Source organism: Fomitiporia mediterranea, assembly GCF_000271605.1.
Source record: "Fomitiporia mediterranea MF3/22 unplaced genomic scaffold FOMMEscaffold_8, whole genome shotgun sequence".
Classification (NCBI taxonomy): Eukaryota; Fungi; Basidiomycota; class Agaricomycetes; order Hymenochaetales; family Hymenochaetaceae; genus Fomitiporia; species Fomitiporia mediterranea.
This window is the reverse complement of record NW_006760393.1, coordinates 2,079,416-2,097,827: the sequence shown is the minus strand read 5'-3', so window position 1 is coordinate 2,097,827 and position 18,412 is coordinate 2,079,416. Positions and strand designations below refer to the sequence as shown.

At 48.5% G+C, this 18,412-nt stretch overlaps 5 protein-coding genes across 5 annotated transcripts; 1 reads left to right on the top strand and 4 right to left on the bottom strand.

Moving 5' to 3' along the window:
- Positions 1-141: 141 nt before the first annotated feature.
- FOMMEDRAFT_147908 (uncharacterized protein) lies at positions 142-5,717 on the bottom strand (the record flags this gene model as incomplete). The annotated part of the gene is made up of 17 exons (XM_007268571.1): positions 142-415; positions 480-828; positions 885-1,090; positions 1,150-1,484; positions 1,540-1,642; positions 1,701-1,804; positions 1,860-2,274; positions 2,331-2,551; positions 2,703-2,752; positions 2,871-2,899; positions 2,942-3,226; positions 3,290-3,721; positions 3,774-3,962; positions 4,020-4,747; positions 4,798-5,176; positions 5,241-5,471; positions 5,526-5,717. 17 exons carry the CDS (start codon positions 5,715-5,717, stop codon positions 179-181), a joined length of 4,485 nt encoding a protein of 1,494 aa, XP_007268633.1. The 3' UTR covers positions 142-178.
- A 158-nt stretch (positions 5,718-5,875) lies between these two features.
- On the top strand, positions 5,876-9,423 carry FOMMEDRAFT_169493 (uncharacterized protein). The gene is made up of 3 exons (XM_007268570.1): positions 5,876-6,941; positions 7,146-7,272; positions 7,336-9,423. The coding sequence occupies exons 1-3, from the start codon at positions 6,002-6,004 to the stop codon at positions 8,756-8,758; spliced, it is 2,490 nt and encodes an 829-aa protein (XP_007268632.1). The 5' UTR covers positions 5,876-6,001; the 3' UTR covers positions 8,759-9,423.
- A 643-nt stretch (positions 9,424-10,066) lies between these two features.
- FOMMEDRAFT_169492 (uncharacterized protein) lies at positions 10,067-12,464 on the bottom strand (the record flags this gene model as incomplete). Its single annotated transcript, XM_007268569.1, has 3 exons — positions 10,067-11,291; positions 11,379-12,070; positions 12,129-12,464. 3 exons carry the CDS (start codon positions 12,462-12,464, stop codon positions 10,439-10,441), a joined length of 1,881 nt encoding a protein of 626 aa, XP_007268631.1. The 3' UTR covers positions 10,067-10,438.
- Positions 12,465-13,339: 875 nt separating this feature from the next.
- FOMMEDRAFT_142006 (PLC-like phosphodiesterase) lies at positions 13,340-14,992 on the bottom strand (the record flags this gene model as incomplete). The annotated part of the gene is made up of 10 exons (XM_007268568.1): positions 13,340-13,545; positions 13,616-13,691; positions 13,743-13,818; positions 13,884-14,182; positions 14,237-14,352; positions 14,406-14,432; positions 14,492-14,539; positions 14,597-14,675; positions 14,849-14,868; positions 14,941-14,992. The coding sequence occupies 10 exons, from the start codon at positions 14,990-14,992 to the stop codon at positions 13,340-13,342; spliced, it is 999 nt and encodes a 332-aa protein (XP_007268630.1).
- An 870-nt stretch (positions 14,993-15,862) lies between these two features.
- On the bottom strand, positions 15,863-18,267 carry FOMMEDRAFT_169490 (uncharacterized protein; the record flags this gene model as incomplete). The annotated part of the gene is made up of 7 exons (XM_007268567.1): positions 17,331-18,267; positions 17,083-17,261; positions 16,902-17,018; positions 16,671-16,845; positions 16,341-16,613; positions 16,132-16,290; positions 15,863-16,075 (listed from the first exon to the last, which is right to left on the bottom strand). Exons 1-7 carry the CDS (start codon positions 17,580-17,582, stop codon positions 15,863-15,865), a joined length of 1,368 nt encoding a protein of 455 aa, XP_007268629.1. The 5' UTR covers positions 17,583-18,267.
- Between the last annotated feature and the right edge of the window lie 145 nt (positions 18,268-18,412).

Below are 18,412 nucleotides of genomic sequence, written 5' to 3'. Positions count from 1 at the left end.
TTCTTCAGTTTGCCATATGGTTTTATGACAGAGTTGACCAAACAGAAGGGTAATCAACTCATGCGAATAATGCAGGCTGATTAATTGACGGACTCTTATTTTTCCCTCCAGCAAGTAGAAAAGCAGAGATACATTTGTTCTGTTAATGTAGATACTCACTTGCGCTTTCAAGAATCAATCAATCCATTACAATTTCTCCAATCAAAATGGCTTCTGCTATTTCCCCAGCCTTCAACTCGGCCGGTCCGCCTTCTTTCTTCTGTGGCAGCACGACTAGTCCATTTGCTCCACTTAGGCTTGCCACACGACTTGATCGTTGTCCACCCGTGCTCCTTGCCAATAACCCATCCGGTCCAGCACCAATCACTACGCGATGAAATTCTGTCCGCGGATCTAGGCGCATCGAGTCTGCGAGCTGAAGACAATGGGATATGAATCAGGTAAAGCAAGAAAGCAATTTAAAGATTTATTCTACTTGCCTGAACGCGCACTCGCGGAAGCTGACATTTCGATATGGGCCAGCCACCCAGCTTTCTCAACGCAGGAACGACGAATATGTAGAAGCATACAAGTGCCGATGCAGGGTTTCCGGGAAGTGCGAAGACGGGCTTGAAACGCTGTTTCTCTTCATTTCCTACGGGTATAGTTGCAAACGTCGTTGGCTTTCCCGGTTTGATAGTCACGCGTCCGAAATGAATTGTCCCGCCGAGATGCTTCTCGATGACAGGTTTGAGCAAGTCCGAGGCGCCCATTGACGTGCCACCCGTCGTCAGTACTAAATCTGCTCGCTGGAGGCCACTCCTCAGCGTTTCGATGTGCGATTGCGTGCTGTTGAATCCGTACGATAATTAGCACTAGTCAGCACCGCAGAATGATCTCCTTACTCGTCCTTGACGATTCCTAAATCTATAACTTCATATCCCATTGTTTCTAGAGCGGCTTTCAAGGACGGACGGTTCGTATCCCAGATTCCACTCCAGCTTTCTTGTGCATTATACGATTGCGATTTCCCCTCCAAAGAACCTTGAAGATCCACTAGCTCATTGCCTGTGCTCATGACCGCGATAACTGGTCGACGGAAAACAGATACCTACAAGACAGTATTGCTCACTTCAGCGGAGAAATCTGGCCCCGTATATCGAGACTAACCTCCTTACGTCCTACGAACGCAAGCGTCCCGATTTCACCCCCAGTCCCACTGATTATCTCACCTTTAGATAGTACTAGATCGCCTTTCCTCACGTCCGAACCGGGGGCGCGAACGTTCTCCCCAGATTTGACTTGTGCCAAAGTTCGTACTTCTTTCTCCTCGTTGTCCGCTGTCGAAGAGACTAGTTGAGTGTCTTCGACTATGACGATGCTATCTGTGCCAGCTGGTAGCGGAGCCCCTGTGTTTATGCGGTAAATATTTCCAGTTGGAAGAGGGATCGCAAGCGCATGCGTTTGAGGAGTGAGAACTTGATAGACACCAGGTGCATCAGATGCTGAGGTGTCGAGTTAGATGTTTCTGAATGAGAGGAGTAAATGCAACGAGCATACATCGTACCGCGTAACCATCCATGTTCGTCGTCTGTGTCGCTGGGATATCATGAGATGCATATACATCTTCGGCGAGTACGGATCCTTTCAAAGCCGATGTAACCTGTAAAATAATCATTCATCGTTCCCTATCCTTAGATGAATACATAATTTTGGCTGACCGTTTGTTTCACGACGTCTGTAACCGGTATGTGATGGAATATAGCTCCCAATGCGGCTTCGTAAGATATCAAAGGGAATGGCGAGATCCTATGCCTTGCAGCCACTAAATGTGAAGCTAGTATCCTGGGCCTGTTGATTCAAAACGTGCATATACTCACCTGAAGAACTTGGATCGGCCTGAACATACGACGATTGTGAGCGGTGCTCATGATGATGGTGATGATGACCACAGTCATGTTCTTGAGCTATTCCACTGGTTTCCTGTTTCAAGGGCGAGACAGGGTTCTCGCCTCGAGCCAACGCCGAATGTACTTCTCTTCCTGAACCGCCTCGTAGCAGCTCGAGTGCATGCCCAATGACGCCAATCCCAGGGCCTTCGGTCCCGATCAGTGCGCTAATGTTTTCACGTACTGCTTTTGTGCTCCCCGGAAGTGTGACCACGAGGGTATTGCTACCACGCACCGTACCAGCGATAGGACGAGATAGAGCTGCAAGTGGAGTATGCGAAAGTGATGCGGAGAGAAGCAAGTGGATTATCCCAGCTGCTTCGCGTTCTATCAAAGGCTTTATCGCCTAGCCAAAGATTTCAATTATGCCATTCTTATATGTACGTAGAATGCGTAGCTTACTTCAGGAGTTCGATCTCTGACGCCAAATCCAGTTCCTCCAGTAGTTATTATCCAATCCACGTCTCCAGATGCACTCCAGCGTACGACAGCTTGCCTGATTTCTTGCTCTTCATCTGATACGATCAGCGTATTGACGACTTCAAAGCCTTTTCCTGTAACGAGTTCTTTAACAAGTGGACCTGACTTGTCTGCAGAGGCATCTCTCGACGCAGTGTCGCTGACTATTTATAGATCGGTTAGTTCGAATGGCTTAGTTTGCAAAGAATTATGTGCGGTGTATAGCTACCTGTGAGTATCGCAACGCGATACGCCATCGTATGAACAAAGAGAACAATCTCACTCAGGACGAATTGTGTAGTTCCGGTGACCTACCGGCTTCAGTTGACTCAATGAAATTGTAAATTGCAATGACGAAATAATGCCTAAATGGCGCATTAGATGAGATAAGATAACGAGATTGATCGACGCTAGGATCTCTGTGCAAAGTCCGTTCCATTACAGAATGACTGTTTGCGTCCCACGCTCCTGTATCAAGCTTACAGGCTATTGACGAAGAAAAGGTCTATATCCTACATTTGCACAGCACAACATCAGAACACAAGCTCCTCCACCTGATAAGGCCCTAAACTAATCGCAGCCTGCTCATGCGCTTGTTTCCGACGTTTCTGCCAATCAACCTCATCGCGCTTCTTCCCTCCTGAAGCAGCATCTGCCAACGACTTTCGTTGTACACGAGCAAATGGGTCGAGTGGTCCACATAGCCCAACTAGGCCGAGGTTCTCGGCTTGGATTAGTGAGACGTTTTCTGAGATACTTTGGAGAAGAGCGTGGGATGCGGGATTTTGAAGGAGGGTGAGGAAGGAGGAGTCTAGGATGGCTTGGAGGAAGGTGAGTAACTGTATGAGCGACGTAGTCAGAAGGAAGCTCTCCGCGACTAAGAAAATGAATGCTACACGTACATTCTCTAGTGAAGGTATCTTCTGGCGAGACGACTTCTTCGCTTTTGGTTGGACCGGAACAGGAATGCTGTGTTCATTCAATGATACCTCACCAAGTGCAAGTGACAAGTCCTTCTCTGTGAACACGCGCAACCATTCGTCACAGATAGTCAGCAAGACCATAAGATTTTCAACGTCTGCAAAATGTTCACGGAGTGCTACACGCCATGCAGCTGGTGCCGCTGGGCAATCCACGACGCGAGTCAGGAAGGTAATGACTGAGGGGATCTCATTCCAGGGACCTCGCGATTTTTTCTTAGGCTTGTCCACGAGCATAATGTCATCATCTGGGGTAGCCTGATTCCGATGATGCTTAACCACGAGTTGCAGTAGTCGTATCAGCTCGTTTTCGGGAAGGTCCACGACATATGTAAAGCATTCGCGTATAGTTTCCTGGCCAGGGTATAATAAGTACTCGTGTCCTGGCCCTGATATGTCCACTTACCCAATCATTCAGCTCAACCAGAACTTGTAATAATCCACACGCCACCATACTATGGCTAACAAGATACCTGGTTACGAGACACCGAACGATTTTCGGTGAATAGTGTTTCTTTTGTCCTTCGGATTGAAGAATGATCGACAATATACGGGCGACAAATGCATGGTCAAGAATACTTTTCAACGGAGGACGCTACGTTTCGTCTGTGTTAATATACACGGCACAGTAGGATGTTAAGACGGTACGAACCTTGCTATCTTGACCTTTCACTACTTCTCCTTCTGTCATTTCCACATCTCGCTGTTCGTTGGTGGCAGTGCCGTCCGCAGCTGCATGAGAAGGATCTTGATTCTGCGCCTTTGGCTCGTGACGTTTGAGCCAATTAAAGAAAACGTCATTGGCAGTTTCCCACTGTTCCATCTCTACTGCTTCTCGCAAGTCCCTTAGCATCGCTTCCTTTCCTTGCGACTCCCCGTCTTTCGATGGAGAATGTAAATCATTAGATGCGAGCCACGGTGAACCCTGAGCTGCCTTGCCCATAGCGAGAGCAATAGTTGAACGTTCAGGAACGGAAAATGGGACTAGCCACACGTTTGAACGAAATTGACTATTGCGCTTTGTATTCGTCGATGTCGGTGAGAGCACTAAAATTGCCTGAGATGTGCTGCCTGGCGAGAGATGCACTGATAATGCATTTGCAGAGTTCTCGAGACCTGCAGGGATAGGAAGCATTACGGAGTGAAGGAGTACGCCGTATTGGATATCCCATAATAAAAGAGCAATTTCTTTTGAGGTGATACCAGCAAGTAAAACAAACGATGACCTGAGACTCAGCAAAGACACTTGTCCCGCCACCTTATTACTGCTTCCGGAAGTAAAGGTTAGGGAGCGTAGTTGCAAGGGCGAAGATCCGGGTGATATACTCGTCAAGCCATCTCTGACTTCGAGAAGGTAGAACATCCACGTCCCATTGGACGCTGGGAGTCGTTTTAGTATCAAGAACTGATTGCTTCGAAATATGACGCACTAAGTATGCTCATGTTCCCGACAGAACTGCATGAGATGTCAATGATATCCTTCGCATTTTCCAATGGTAACTCGAGCGGATCCGAAATGCTCATCTCTTCCTCGGGTCCCAGAACAAAGCTTTGCAGGAATATATTTGCGTTATCTTCAACGAACACGACCAGGACAGATCCGTTTGGTTGGTTCTCTCCCGGGATGAATCGGCAATCTCGTCGCGGAAACTCGAATAATTTAATTAATCTTCGTGAATCATTTTCCGGCGACCAGGAGTTCTTCACATTCAGGTCCAAGTCCAAACGCGTGAAACTGCCGGTGCCGGATACCGCGACGATAGAATTTAATTCGCGTAGGGCAACAAGGTGGGAAACGTCGTGCGATAGCTAGGTAGGGAAAGAACCAACCAATTATTCGAACGCAGCTGAGCTGTCCCAGAATTGCACACACCTTCGTTGACAGTTTGTCTTGCGACGAGCCGACATCGCCGGCCACCTGCTCCTTCCATGCCCAAACTACTCGGCCTGAATCTTCTTTCTTCAAGTCTTGAGCGGATTGAATAGCTGCATATGTCCATCGTACACTGCCCTCTCCTTCTGAGCAGGTCTGGGTAACAGGTGAAGACGCGAAACTTGTGGAGGGACCGAGTGCATGGGAAGAGACTGGGTGTAGGTCTCCAAGCTAGTGAGAATCACTCGTAAAAAATGCGAAACGACAGATGGATATAGTGCACACCTCAAATATGTGTATACCATCGCCTTGAACAGCAAGTGTTACCTGTCCGTCGTCACTATTTGGTACACTGGAATGACTCGCGAAGATGAAGTGCCGTTCGTCGGATGCCTTTTCCTTTCCTTTCCCTTTCTTTGAGATGGATGGAAGACCATAGCTTGCTAGTAGGAACGGATCTCCTAGAGTTGCGTTCATCTTGACATGCGTGAAGTACCAGATGGCTCCAGAAAAATGCCCAAGAAATCAGGGCTCAAATTTTGAAGAGATCGACGCCTGCTTACGTACGTGACGCGTCCTTTTGTGTGCGCGCGCCTGCTGTGGCTTGGTTGTCGCTTTCTTATTGAGCCGGCGATGACTCCGTCCTGCGGCGGAGCAACGTAAATTCACTTCACGGCCCATGCGTGGCTTTCTCCTATCTCTGCGCCTTTTAACCCCTTTCAACAGTGCTCTACTCTGGCCTTGTCATTTACTTGTTATTAATGGCGCCTCCCGACTCTGCTAAACGCGACACTACTTCTGCCAAAGTTACTGCAGCCAGAGCGGATGAAACTCAGTCGCCTGGCACACGCAAAAGGCATTGCTGCAAGAAATGTGGGAAGCCGATGCTCGGCCATAAGCGCGGACAATGCTCTGTAGATACGACTAACAAAGTTGTAACTATGGATGAACCGTGCGGCGTCAGCGAGCAACTCGCCACACTACGCATCGGTGATCCTGATGGCAGTGAAGAAATCGACGGAAACAACAAGGCTGATAAGGTGGACGAGTGCGACAGGCGGAGGCATTTCTCGGAGGGGTTTCAAGAACCGACAAATGTGGAGACCCCCGAGCCTGCCTCGCATACTTCCGAAGGCAATACTGCTCGAAAATCTGGGGTAAAACGTGGCGCACAGTCTCGGGACGTCATCGCAGATCCAGATACCAGCTCAAAAATTCAGCACTGGCTTGAGGGCGTTCCTGCGGCGGAATGTTTGAAAGGAAGCCGCCGGAAACGGCTGTCTGTTCCTCCTGTGGAACCACCGCGCGATTTCGATGCTATGATTGATTTGCCGCAGCAGCAGCAGAAGAGTGCAATTACAAAGTCCCACCGGCTTCCGAACACTGCATATATGTTGGAACGGACATCGAGTGTGACAGAACGAGAGCAATTTTTCAGCCAGCTCGTGCAAAAATCAAAGAAGCCGATTGCTGGCGTGTTCACGATAGATATGAAAGAAATCCGGGAATTGGAGCAGCACGCAAGGCGTCTCAACTTTCATGCCCGCGTCATTGCTCCCGAGTATGCTGATGGGACTACTGGACTTGGTTGGCTTGTAGTTGGAAAAGACGAAGATAGTGTAAAGAAGCTGTTTTCTGAGGTAGAAGGGGATGTGAAGAGCGGACACAGCTACATGGCGACCCTAGGCACTGTCGCAACTGGTATAGTGGTAGCCTGGACGTACCTAGCATTTTCATGAGGTTAGCTTGAAGAAACGACGGATAGAGCTCTTTTTTGTGGCAGTATATATCTTAATAGTAGGCGGGGTAGTTAGCTGTATGTATCCATATGTGCACTTTCTTAAACGGAGTTGTAGCAGAGCAGTCGGTCGATTGCCATATATGGCATATGTGATTCACGAATAGAGTCGTCTTCCTCGACCTCTCTCCTAGTCCTCAACCTGATTTCTACCCTCCTCGCCCTCGCCACTCCTCCAGATTACTTCCGTGTGCGCTCTGTCTGTACCTTACTCTGCTATTTTGCCTGTGCTCGGTGCGTTCGCGTCGTGACTCGCGATGCAGTCAGAACGTCGCTTTAACTGATAGCCCCCTATAGACTCGTCTTCACCCACAAAACACACCAAATTCGCGTATCCATGTCCGCCCATTCCCCGTCACCCTCTCCAGGTCCGCAGAGAAAACCGCGTACATGTAGGACGTGCGGGTTGCCGATGAAAGGTCACCAGCGCTCCACCTGCATACCATCGCACAGCATGCACCAGCAAACATCGTCATCCCTTATGCCGCCACCGGACACGACAATGCCAGGTCCGTCGCAAATTGGCGCGCGTTTACCCGCGCCGAATACGCGTCCTATCATGCCTGGCTCGTACGGGAACGACCGTCCGAGTGAAATCTCTGGATCACCCGGACCATCTGGACCATCTCCCACGCGTTCTCTACGGGACCGTATCGGCGCCAAAATTGAAGAAGAGAGCGCTGTCCTACCGCCTTATACTAGTGAGATGCATAATGCGCAATATCCAAGACGTGTTTCTGCACCGCTAGAAAGTTATCCAACGATGATTATTGGAGGATCGACCGGTTACGCCGCGTCCGCGTCTGGATCAGCGTATGGTTCGTCGTCGACTATTGTTATGCCTGAACACAGTATATCGCACCGTTTTATTCGACACGATCGAGCAACAAGTGAAGGGCCCAATCAGTTCCCAAACCGACTAGCAGATCGTCTTGGTGGGTACGAGACTGACGGATACGAGGGTGCTGATAACGACGATTATGACGACGATGGTATGTACGAACTTGATCATAGTTTTGAAGACGGGGAGGAGAGCGGATCAGATCCTGCTTATCCCTCGGATGGCTCTGTTGTAGGCGGAGGCGCATCGGCTTCATCGTATTATGCTTCTGAGTCAGACGCCGGGACGTTTTCAACAGCGGGTCTTAGTAGTGCACCGTCATTTGGCGCTCTCGTCCGTGGAAGCGGGGCTTCCCAATTATACACGGCTTATGAAGTTGGCGCGAAGTATGTTCCCTTTTTACGTGATCGAGCAAGACGAAGAGGGTATGCGCTACATGTTGTACCTGGCTCGCAAGAAGACGTGATGGATGAGAATGGGCGACGAAAAAAGAGTTCACGAGAACCTGGAAATGTACGGATTGTACTCGGACGGGACGAAGCTGCTTTGAAGCAAGTCACTCGACGGGTCGCTCGTCAAAGTTCGGCGCTTCCAGGTCCTAGCAGACAAATGCGAAACCGAACGCGATCCATCGTAGGCGACCCGCAAGCACATTTTTATTCTCCTCAGCCGCCTCACCCTCCGCACTTCCAAAGTCCGTACCCTACACCTCAACCTGGTCTCCCGTATCCTCCTCCAGCATCAGCCGTCCAACCTCAACCACAACTGAGTTCGTGGAGATCGTTCTGTCTTACGATTACCGTGACCGTGGCCGCCGTCGTTGTCTTACTCTTTGCACTCATCGGAGTCTTGGTCATTTTCGCGCGTGCGCCGGAGTGATAATTTCTCTCCCTCCGCGCGTTCTTCCTGTACTATCACTTGTACGGGATATTCTTCTGGTAGCACTGGCACCACCCGCTCCCGAGATGAAGTTAAAAATCAAGCCAGTCCGGATCTAGAGCCTTCACGCAGATCCGGTCGATTTTCACGTTGATTCACTTCTTTCAAAGGATCTGTAGGGGATTTCGCCAGTCTGAGCTTCAGCTTCGGGAGAGAGGAGATATCACGTCACGAAGAAGTGAGGTGAAGGGCAGTGTAGAGCAAAAAAGAAGTTAAACAAGAACCAAAGAGGCGCACCAAGGATACGTGGTTGCGTGCCCTGTCTCACAAGCGGTTTAGTTAGCACACGTATCTCAAACAACAAAGCAATTTTCACGTCTTTGTGCATTTAGGCCACCCGTATTTCCAACCCCATATATTTACCTCATCTCTCTTATCTTTCTCATCTCATCATTTCTCTTTCTTCTTCCTCCGTTCCTGCGTGTATCTTGCATCGGTGTGTTTTTGGTCTCTTCTTTTCTCTTATTCATCTATAGTCCGTTATTCGATTCATTCTGTGTTTCTTCTAGTCTGTGTGTTATTTCTGTACTTTTCTTCTCTTTCGTCTCGAAATTTAATCTGTTGTTTGTTTGTCTACCTGTGTCTGTTCTTTCTGTGCCAATCCTCATAGGACTGTGTGTACGCTTATACACTAACTTTTCCTCCCATTTCTATTATTTTCACGTCTTTTCTCTAACTCATTCACTTACTTTTTTTACTCGATCAATGAATGGTTTCGGTCTCATCTATCCGTTTATTTTTCTAAACTTTCTATTGTAACTATAACTATACAATGGCAATGCATGATCTGATATGGGATGCATAACATTACTCCAATTAACCTTTTAACCCTGGGCGAGTCAGTCGGGTATATTTTGCTTTGTTTGTATATGGCGTCATGGAGTAGGTAATCTTAAAGAAACCATGCAGATCTGGCGTGTGTTAAATGAAAAAAAAATGAATAATTCCTCGTCCCATTGTGCGTCCCTGCATTGGAAACACCTGGAGACCATCAGATACACTTGCAAGTTTTATTGTTTCGGATTCAACAAGTTTCTTCCGAAGTGTGAAGAGAAGACACGTTTTATTGACTCAATGTGACTGTCTTGAGTCTCGGTCGTCAGCGTTACACAAATAAAGGACAAACAAAAGAAAGACTGAGAGTGCTACACCTACACCTGGGTAATAAAAACAATACGAAGACCAATCCAATTGCCTGTCCGCAAAAACAAGAAGGAATTTTATCACTATAGATTGTGATGTGATCATGTCGAATTGAACGTCCAAAAAGAAAATGAACAAAAGGAATGTTTTTATCGAGACAGAGACAAGAAACAAAGAGGAATCAGACGAAAGAGAGAGTCTGAAAATCAAGAAACAGAATCGAATATAAGAGTGAGAGAAACATGTAATGGAGTATAGTGATACAAATAATGAAAGAAACAGGAATAGAGAATAGTGGACGAGAGATAGGTCATGTCACGTCGTAAAGCAAAAACAAATCATTATCGTCCAGATAAAGATGAATTTTAACAGAAAAAGCTATACCTTCATGCATACAGTGCATAAAGACACAAAATTTATGTCCAGCCAGCAGACCTCCTTCCTCTTTAATTAAATCCGTCCTCGATCTCAGCCATTTTAGACAGGCCAATCATCAAACCCAACTCCCATACCCGGCCGTCCCCACGATCTCGCCATCCGATCCTCAACTCGCTCCTCATTCCTCGACGCACTCATGCTCAACGCACTCCCACCAGTCAACCACGTCGTCCACCAACTACTTTCCTCGTCCTTCTCCTTTCCACTCGAATTTTTCCCGCTTCCTTTCCGGTCCTTCCCACTTCGTGAACCCGATCGAGAGCGCGCTTTTGATTTTGCCTTGGCTTCACGCTGTTCCTTAAATCGACTTGGAGCGCCTTCAGGCCGAATCGGTTCTGGTAATGGGCCAAACGCAACAGACCGAGGCGTTGAACGACCCGAGGACGTTGTACTCGACAATTTTGATACTGGACTACGCAGCGATGATATACTTGTTGTAGATGCACTTGGGACAGTGTCCAAAGGAGGCGGCCGATGTTTAAGAGACGATTGACGTGGAGGGGAGCGTGGTCGGGTGGAAGTAGAGTGTGATCCTTTCGTGTAAAGTCGAGAGATGCTCGTCGTCGTCGTAGATGTACTTGATACCGGCCCGACAGGCGGAGACCGGGGCAAGAAAGCTGGGGGTGGGCGAGACGACTTTCCCTCAGGGTGTTTACCCTTTGCATCTTTCGATTCTGAAGACATTGGGGGTTGTTCGTCTAATATCTTGCGCAGCGACTCCAGTGTACGTGAGGGATGTGGACTATCAGAGCTCGATGAATCGGATTGCGATGGCAACTCAAGAATTGGTGGTGGGATGATACGGGGTAACAAATGCGGCGATGGTGGTTGGTTGGAGGAACGAGAACGAGAACGCTGGCGATATGTCCTGCTGGACGACCCAGATGCGCTTCTAGAACGTAAAAATCAATCCCGGCGCATCAGCCAATCCATATGCACGAGGTTACGTATTTGAGCAGGGAAAAGAAATAGAACTTACGGAGACCGGGACGGGGATCGACTTGCTTGCCGAGCTAAAGATGCATATGCGGAAGAACAAGCAGGAGGTGGTGAAAGGGTTGTTAATGAGGGAGAACTGAAGTTGGACACTGTAGAAGAGGACCGAAGTCCGTTCGTGGACGGGAGAAGGATTGATGACACGTCGGAGGAAGACTCGAGCAAGTCTCCAAGATCGGCATTCGCGTTAACATACTGCGTCATCGCTCGAGGAGCCGGGGCCGACAATGCACGTTGATCTGAAGTTAGGCGCAGTCGTCCGCAGTCTGAGGTTCCGCGGTTGCGCAGGTCAAAGGAAGATCGACGTCGCGATTTTCGTGGTAAACAAGAGGCAGAAGGTAAACTCCTGCTGACTGCCGCATCCGACGTATCATGCGGGACTTTAAGACGTCCGGGCACATTTACTCGTCCCACCCCTGTACTATAATGCGGCTCTTCGTCATGGAGTGCTTCAACGTCTCGTGTGAGAATATCTAAGTCATCCATCCACCGCTCGTGCATCCCGTGGTTGTTGTGTATGCGATCCGTTAATTGACGTGCACGGTAATCGAGCAGTTGTTCTGGTGATGACAGCTCCGGCGAGAAGACAGTACTCAGAGAGGATTGTGTGGACATAGACGACTGGAGCAAGCTGTTACTCAGCTCGAGCGCAGCAACAGATCGCTCAAGTATTCTCTGAGACAAATCCGCTTCAGAATCTAAATACACAGCCAACGAATACAAATCAACTCACATCCAGAAATATATCAGATTGACTCGACGGATTTCCGTAGAAATTAGCTGTCCGTGGCTGTGAGACAGTTCTTAGGAGTTTACGCCGCCTCGGTCGGGGCGAAATGGGTGGCGAAAGCAACTGAGGGACCTGGTCGTCTGTCTCCTCGTCTGCTTCTTCAGCGCTATCCGGATAATCTGGCGGCTGTTCTGACGAGTCACGACTTAAGGCAATGGACCTGTAAGGGGGGAGAGATGCGATTGTATCGGAAGAAAGTCTGGAAACTGAGACGCGTTTCCGATGTCGGTGCGGGGTTGACTGAAGTGGAGGAAGTGGGGACGAGAACGGGGCGGCCATGATGGCCGGGGTATATTGAAGGAGGAGAACGAGTCAGAGCTCAGGTGGAAGGACGAGCGGCACCGTTGGTCATGAGCATATGGCAGGGTCTTGTCTCTGTATCCGTGAATGGCATCACTCAAGACGTCGCCTATGATCGTGAACATGACCTACCAAATTTGGCTTCACGCAAATATGGGCAAATAACGCGTGTACCCACGCGTCTGTGATAAGAAATGCTGATCATCTCTTTCACACATTGCAGTTCTGGCCTTGCTCAAAATCTCTCACTCGCGACGACCAAAACATATCGAGGAACCGCCTGCTCGCTTCTCCCCCTGTCTCGTGCTCCACGTTTACCATACTACGCGAAGAAATCAGCGAGGTATAAATATCACCGCCAACTAATCAATGCACCGACACAAGAAAGGTGTGACCATGCCTTCCAACCGGGACGCTCGTCCCGCGACTTCCTGTAGAATAGGAAAACAGTACGTCTCGACTACCCGGAATGGGTCGATTACTCGCGTCCCTCGAGGGAGAATGTACCCGTCTGAGAATGGGGCGGTCAAAGAAACTTGCAGTTGAGACCGTATACTCAGCTTTGAATACTCAGTTATTGAACAGACTGGCCAACTCATCCCGTCATGAGTAACAGCCCAGCGAATTCGCAGAAACTATTTCGTATCTAGCAGTGTACTCGGTGCTCCTTTCTCATCAGTCGTCCTTCGGTGAAATCATCAATCGGGGTTTGTTTGTAATAAACTATCCTACTCCAATAACCAACAGTCTATGTGCTAGCTACTCGTATATCTCTAAGAGCAGTAACAATGAAAGGTCCAGAAAATATGATACAAGAACGTCAACTTCGTTGATTGAGATCCCGAACAAGTTTATCAAGCAGTGACCGACGTGCGAACAGACGCAACAGGCGCGGGAGTCGTAGAAGACATAGCTGATTCGTACAAAGTAAACGGACCACCGATGATTTCTAGATTTGTGTGGAGGATCCTCCACTGTATCAACTGCATGGGCATGTAATAGTTGAGTGTTGTCCACATGAAAAGACGCGAGTGTTCAGCGTCGGCCTTGGCGTAGTCCACTGTAGCATCAGAAAATTAATATCGCGGAGTAAAGTCGCGGAGTAAAGTAGCGTAGCAAAAAGAAATTACATTCGACAGATCCACGCAAGTCCAGATAGGATTTCGTCACGTCCGTAATGATCGCTTCTACTCCCCATCGAATGCACTACAGGCGACAGTCAGGAAAAGGGTCCCGTGATATACGTCGTCAACATACCTCCATCATCTGTCTTGGATCGTTAACCGTCCATACCATAAGTTTCTTCCCTGCCGCCTTGCATTCTTTCCTGAACCTGTACATAATAGCATACTTGATGAGCGAGAGTTTGTGATTATACAAAGCACAAGGAAAGCCAACCTCTCTCCCTCAAATGTCTGCAATGCATCGAAATGTATCGAGAACGCATCACATCCATCCCAGAAAAACTTGCGCGCAATGTAAGGGCTCTTCCCGATATGTGAGCGACGGCAATAAGGCAATATCTCCTTTGCTGGTTCGATAAACTTAGGATGCCAAAGGCCAAGAACGATACGAGGTGCAAGAAGAGTCTCCCAGCCTTCGTACGAGGTTATAATAGCATTCATAAGTGTGAAAAGACGCATCGGCTCGTTCCAAACTTTGATATCAATATTAAAGAGAGCATGGCGATTCTCCTCCTGAAACGAGCAAGTAAGCTCCAGAAGTTTTTGTGGAAGTTTAACTCTACGAACCTTCATAAGAAGCTCTATAGTTTCGGCAAACGTCGGGATGGACTGTGAAGGTTGCTTCTTTGTCCTGGCCTTCTCCATCCCTTCAGGTCCGTACCACTCCTTCTCGCGGATCAGTCCTATTGCCTATATTAATACAAGTTAGCGAGAAATGCGCATTAAAAACACTTACCAGTCATATCAGTCGTACGGTCCAAACCTAAAAATAACTAATTACAACACTGATGACTGCATGATGACTAGCAATGAATATCATACTCGGGTCGTGAAACATAATGACGACGTTGTCGAGGCTGACGTGGACGTCTGCGCGAGTCTGGGTTACGGGAACAAAAGGCGCATTCTACTTGAGAGAAACGTTACCGCTCTCAATGCCCTCGCTGCCGTCTCGGATGGCCTTCTCGAAGCTTGACAAGCTGTTCTCGGGGTATGCAGCAGAAGCCTACATCAGCGGAGGACCAGGACCGGTGTCAATTCATTTGAACAAAGTAGCAACAGATACCGGAAAAGGATGAGGTGGCATTATAAAACGAAAGTAGAGCGGACCCGGAAATAGCGGATAAGACAAGTAGTATTAGCATTGATTCCTGAGTAATACCTTTGGTCAAGACTCACGCCTCGATGGCCCCAGCAGTCTGCATCAAAGGGATAAAAAACAGTCAGCCAAAATGTCTCACGACACGTTGCCAAAGGAAAAAGACGCTAACCCGGAAGACGCCTGTCTCCCTGCATAAGAAATCTCGAGGGAAAGGTGGACATGTCTACACTAATGTTGGTGGAATGATGGTGATAGTGTCCAGTTTGTCGGCTTAGTTCTGTGCCGAGAGTAAGACATGCAGCAATAGTATTAGTAAGGAACGGACGCAGCGAGCTCCGCAAAAGGGGTGCAGACTGCCAGCGAAGACGAGATGCAAGAGAGATAGTTGGAGGAGGTAGTCGTCCAAGACGAACCGTGGGGAATAGTAACATGTAGAGAGAGGGGTATAAGTACCCCAGTTGCTCAAGCGAGGACTTCTGGAGTTCGAGGTAAAGGTACTCGACAGAATATGGTAATGGTGGTACAAATTAGGATAGTGAGCCCGTTGAATCCGTCCCTAGCCGCTTACGTGATGTACATATTGCTCCAACGGCCCACGCATCTTATACAACGCTCGCTGAATCGGAACGAGGGTCGAATGGAGGGTACTGCCTAGCGAACGTGTTGCCCTGCGCGTGCGCAAACGATGAAAGTCGAAGAGTCCCAAATTAGTCGTTAGACTTTGCTGCACGTTCCATTCAATCCCATGCATGCACGAGATCCGATTGGCCTGCACGTCCTGGATCTGCACGTCCCGATCCGCCGGTACAAATAATAATTCATACCTAGGCCCGTGCTTGAGGCAACCCCACTTGCTCACGAGGCTGGCGCTAATTCAAATAATACATCGCCATCTGTGGCACGCACTCGTACTGACGTACAAATATCTGCAGACCTGAAAAACAAACGGATAATTTCGCACATTACCATCACTCCGGAGTCATCCATGCTTCGTTCCCAGTAAATCGGGCTTTCATTCCTGACAGAACACCAGAAGCTGATTTCTACCTACCCTAACCGTCCAAACTATCGCACACTGCAGCATCTCATCCTCAAAATGCTCGGCCATTGTACGTCAACTCCGGCGGTTCGTGGTCCTCTAACCCAGGGTCGCTTGAATCTGAATACCCCGCAATACCAACGTCGGGTCCATACTCGTCTGCAGACCATGGATCGGTTGTCAGCTTAATAGGAACTACCAAGCGAACATCCATAAAGGGCGATTTCGCAGGATCCGGTGGATGCATGGAAAGGACGATGAAGTCCTGAGAAGTCGGCGGTTAAGTAATGACAAGGGAAGAAAAGAATTATGAGTCATTACCTTGACGTTTAGTCCGCTTGCCTTGAAGCTCCCAACTTTGACGCTCCTGTCCACTCTTACTTCGCCAAACCATGCTACCCAATCTTTACCTCCTCCTCCGAGGCTTGCGCGTCCTGCGTCGGCACCATAGCGCCTAAACGCCGCCTCACCAATTTGGACCTGCAAATACCAACACTTAGTTCGGAACGCGAAACACCAAAAAAACTGACCGTCTTCCAAATGTCAGTGTTGTTCCCACGGGTTGGCGTTGTCCGTTTCGTTATGCTCCGGACGTCTACACTCGTTTGACGAAGGAGTTGAATCCGTGTCGCACCGGATCTCGACAAGTCTAGATCACTCTGGTCAGAAGGACTTCTAGACCCGCGAACCACAGCCGGAGCATAAGGAAGATAGGATGCAAGGGAGAAGGCAGACGACGTGAGGAACAGATGGAACGGTATTGCTTCTGTCAAAGAGTACACATGCAATGCAGGTAGATATAACTGAAACGATGGATATAAGAAATACAGGCAGCGAGAGAACTTATTTATGCAACATACTTTAACATGAATATTGTCGCCCCGAGAGGCCGCCTTGGTCTTGATTGTTGCTTGGTGGACAGCCCAGTCTTCAGTGTGTATGGATGAAGGGTGAGTGAAATTACTTGTCAAGGATGATGGTAAAGGCAGTGCCGGACGTGAGCGAGGACGGACATTAATAGGCGTAGATACAGTCCTGGCAATTATCTTATCAATACGACGACCTAAGCTTAGTAGCAAACCAAGGCATACGTGTTTGCTAGTCCAAATAGGCTGACTTTGTGTCTTGTAACTGTTGCGGAAACTTCATAGTCAATATTGGCCGTAAATCCAGGAACACCAGAAAGGTGTGCTTCATATGATGGAGGTCTATAATCAACGATTAAGCTAATAAGCATTATTGTTCCAAGGGCGCTGATCAATTTATGCGCACAAAGGGAATGTTGCTTTCCCGTCGGAGAAAGTCGAGGGAAGGGCGAGAAGAAACGGGAGACATTCTGGACATCGTTCGCTTGAAGTATTGCGGTTCCAGAGATTCTTGACATCTAGGCACAGTGAGGAGGTATTCGTCCCACCCTCAGCAATCTCCTTCAATCTTAGTGACCCCTCGATCTACACAAGACAAATAATAATAATAATAGTGATTACTAATAAATAATCTCGCTGAGGATGGACTCATACCTTGACGTCGACACTCAGGACAGTATCGACATTCTTGAGCTCTACTATGCCCTCTACAAGGGCTCCACGGCCATACTCTGGGAGTGTAGCATCATCACGTTGCCCAGTCAGTCGTAGCACAACGCCGCCGTTGCGCGAGTTCTTCACAAAGTCACTTCGGGGTCTATGCACTCGCAGTCTTTGAGCAAGCAGATGCTCCGTTTCTCTTGGTTCGTAATGATAGGACGGCAAACTAGCAGTGCTAGTTGACATGGTCGAAGTGGCTGCCCGAGTGTCGGTGGGCAGGGAGCAGTCTTATATAAGAGGAGATGTGGGATAGCAGCAGGAGCAAAACACCCGCGCGTTCGTCGGACAGGATGATGGAAGCAGCAGCGAAACGAACGCCGGAGGATGTGTTGGAGCATATGCATGGTCTCTCAGGTTTGCATGGACGTTACCAGAGCGCATGGCGCAAGAACCTTCGGCGTACGACGCCGGTCCTATAATAGCACAGCTCGCCATGTCTGTGGGGAACTCGTGCCCATCTAGACAACCGCAGCAGCCATCCTCGGCCTATTATGCTATGTTCGTGTGGGCACTCCTGTTTATTTGCGGAGCAGAAGCATCAGTTGGCCACCATTTGGCACGAGTCCTCACGCGGAAGAAACAAGTTTCGAATTGTCGGATCCGTCGGCTAATCGGCCGAGGACCCTTACAAGGGAAAAATAAGGAAATTTAGATCTACCGCTACTCTCAACATTGCCATTTCTTGAAGTTCTTCGACATCTAAGAATTATACATGACTGACAGGAAAACAGCCATAAAGGGGGCAGGGACGACAGTGCGCAGCCAATAGCTACCAAAACATTAGGAATCCAGCATGTGTTCCCAGTACCAGGATCAAATTGCGAGAATAGTTCGGGAGCATAAGGTTTAGGTGCAATCGGATATCCAACATCGCACTACATGCTAAATGTTCTCAAAGAAGACTATGTTTCGTATGTTTGGAAAATGCGCACGTAAAACACATGTCTAAAGCCGGAGAAGCAGGCCCACGTCAGAATCCTCGTGCATCTGAAGGCGTCTCTGGTCTATCGACAAGT

Coding starts and splice junctions, on each gene's coding strand:
- FOMMEDRAFT_169493 (XM_007268570.1), top strand. CDS start 6,002: ATGGCGCCTCCCGACTCTGCTAAACGCGACACTACTTCTGCCAAAGTT. Junction 6,942..7,145: donor CCTAGGCACTGTCGCAACTG/GTATAGTGGTAG, acceptor ATTCACGAATAG/AGTCGTCTTCCTCGACCTCT. Junction 7,273..7,335: donor TGCTATTTTGCCTGTGCTCG/GTGCGTTCGCGT, acceptor AGCCCCCTATAG/ACTCGTCTTCACCCACAAAA.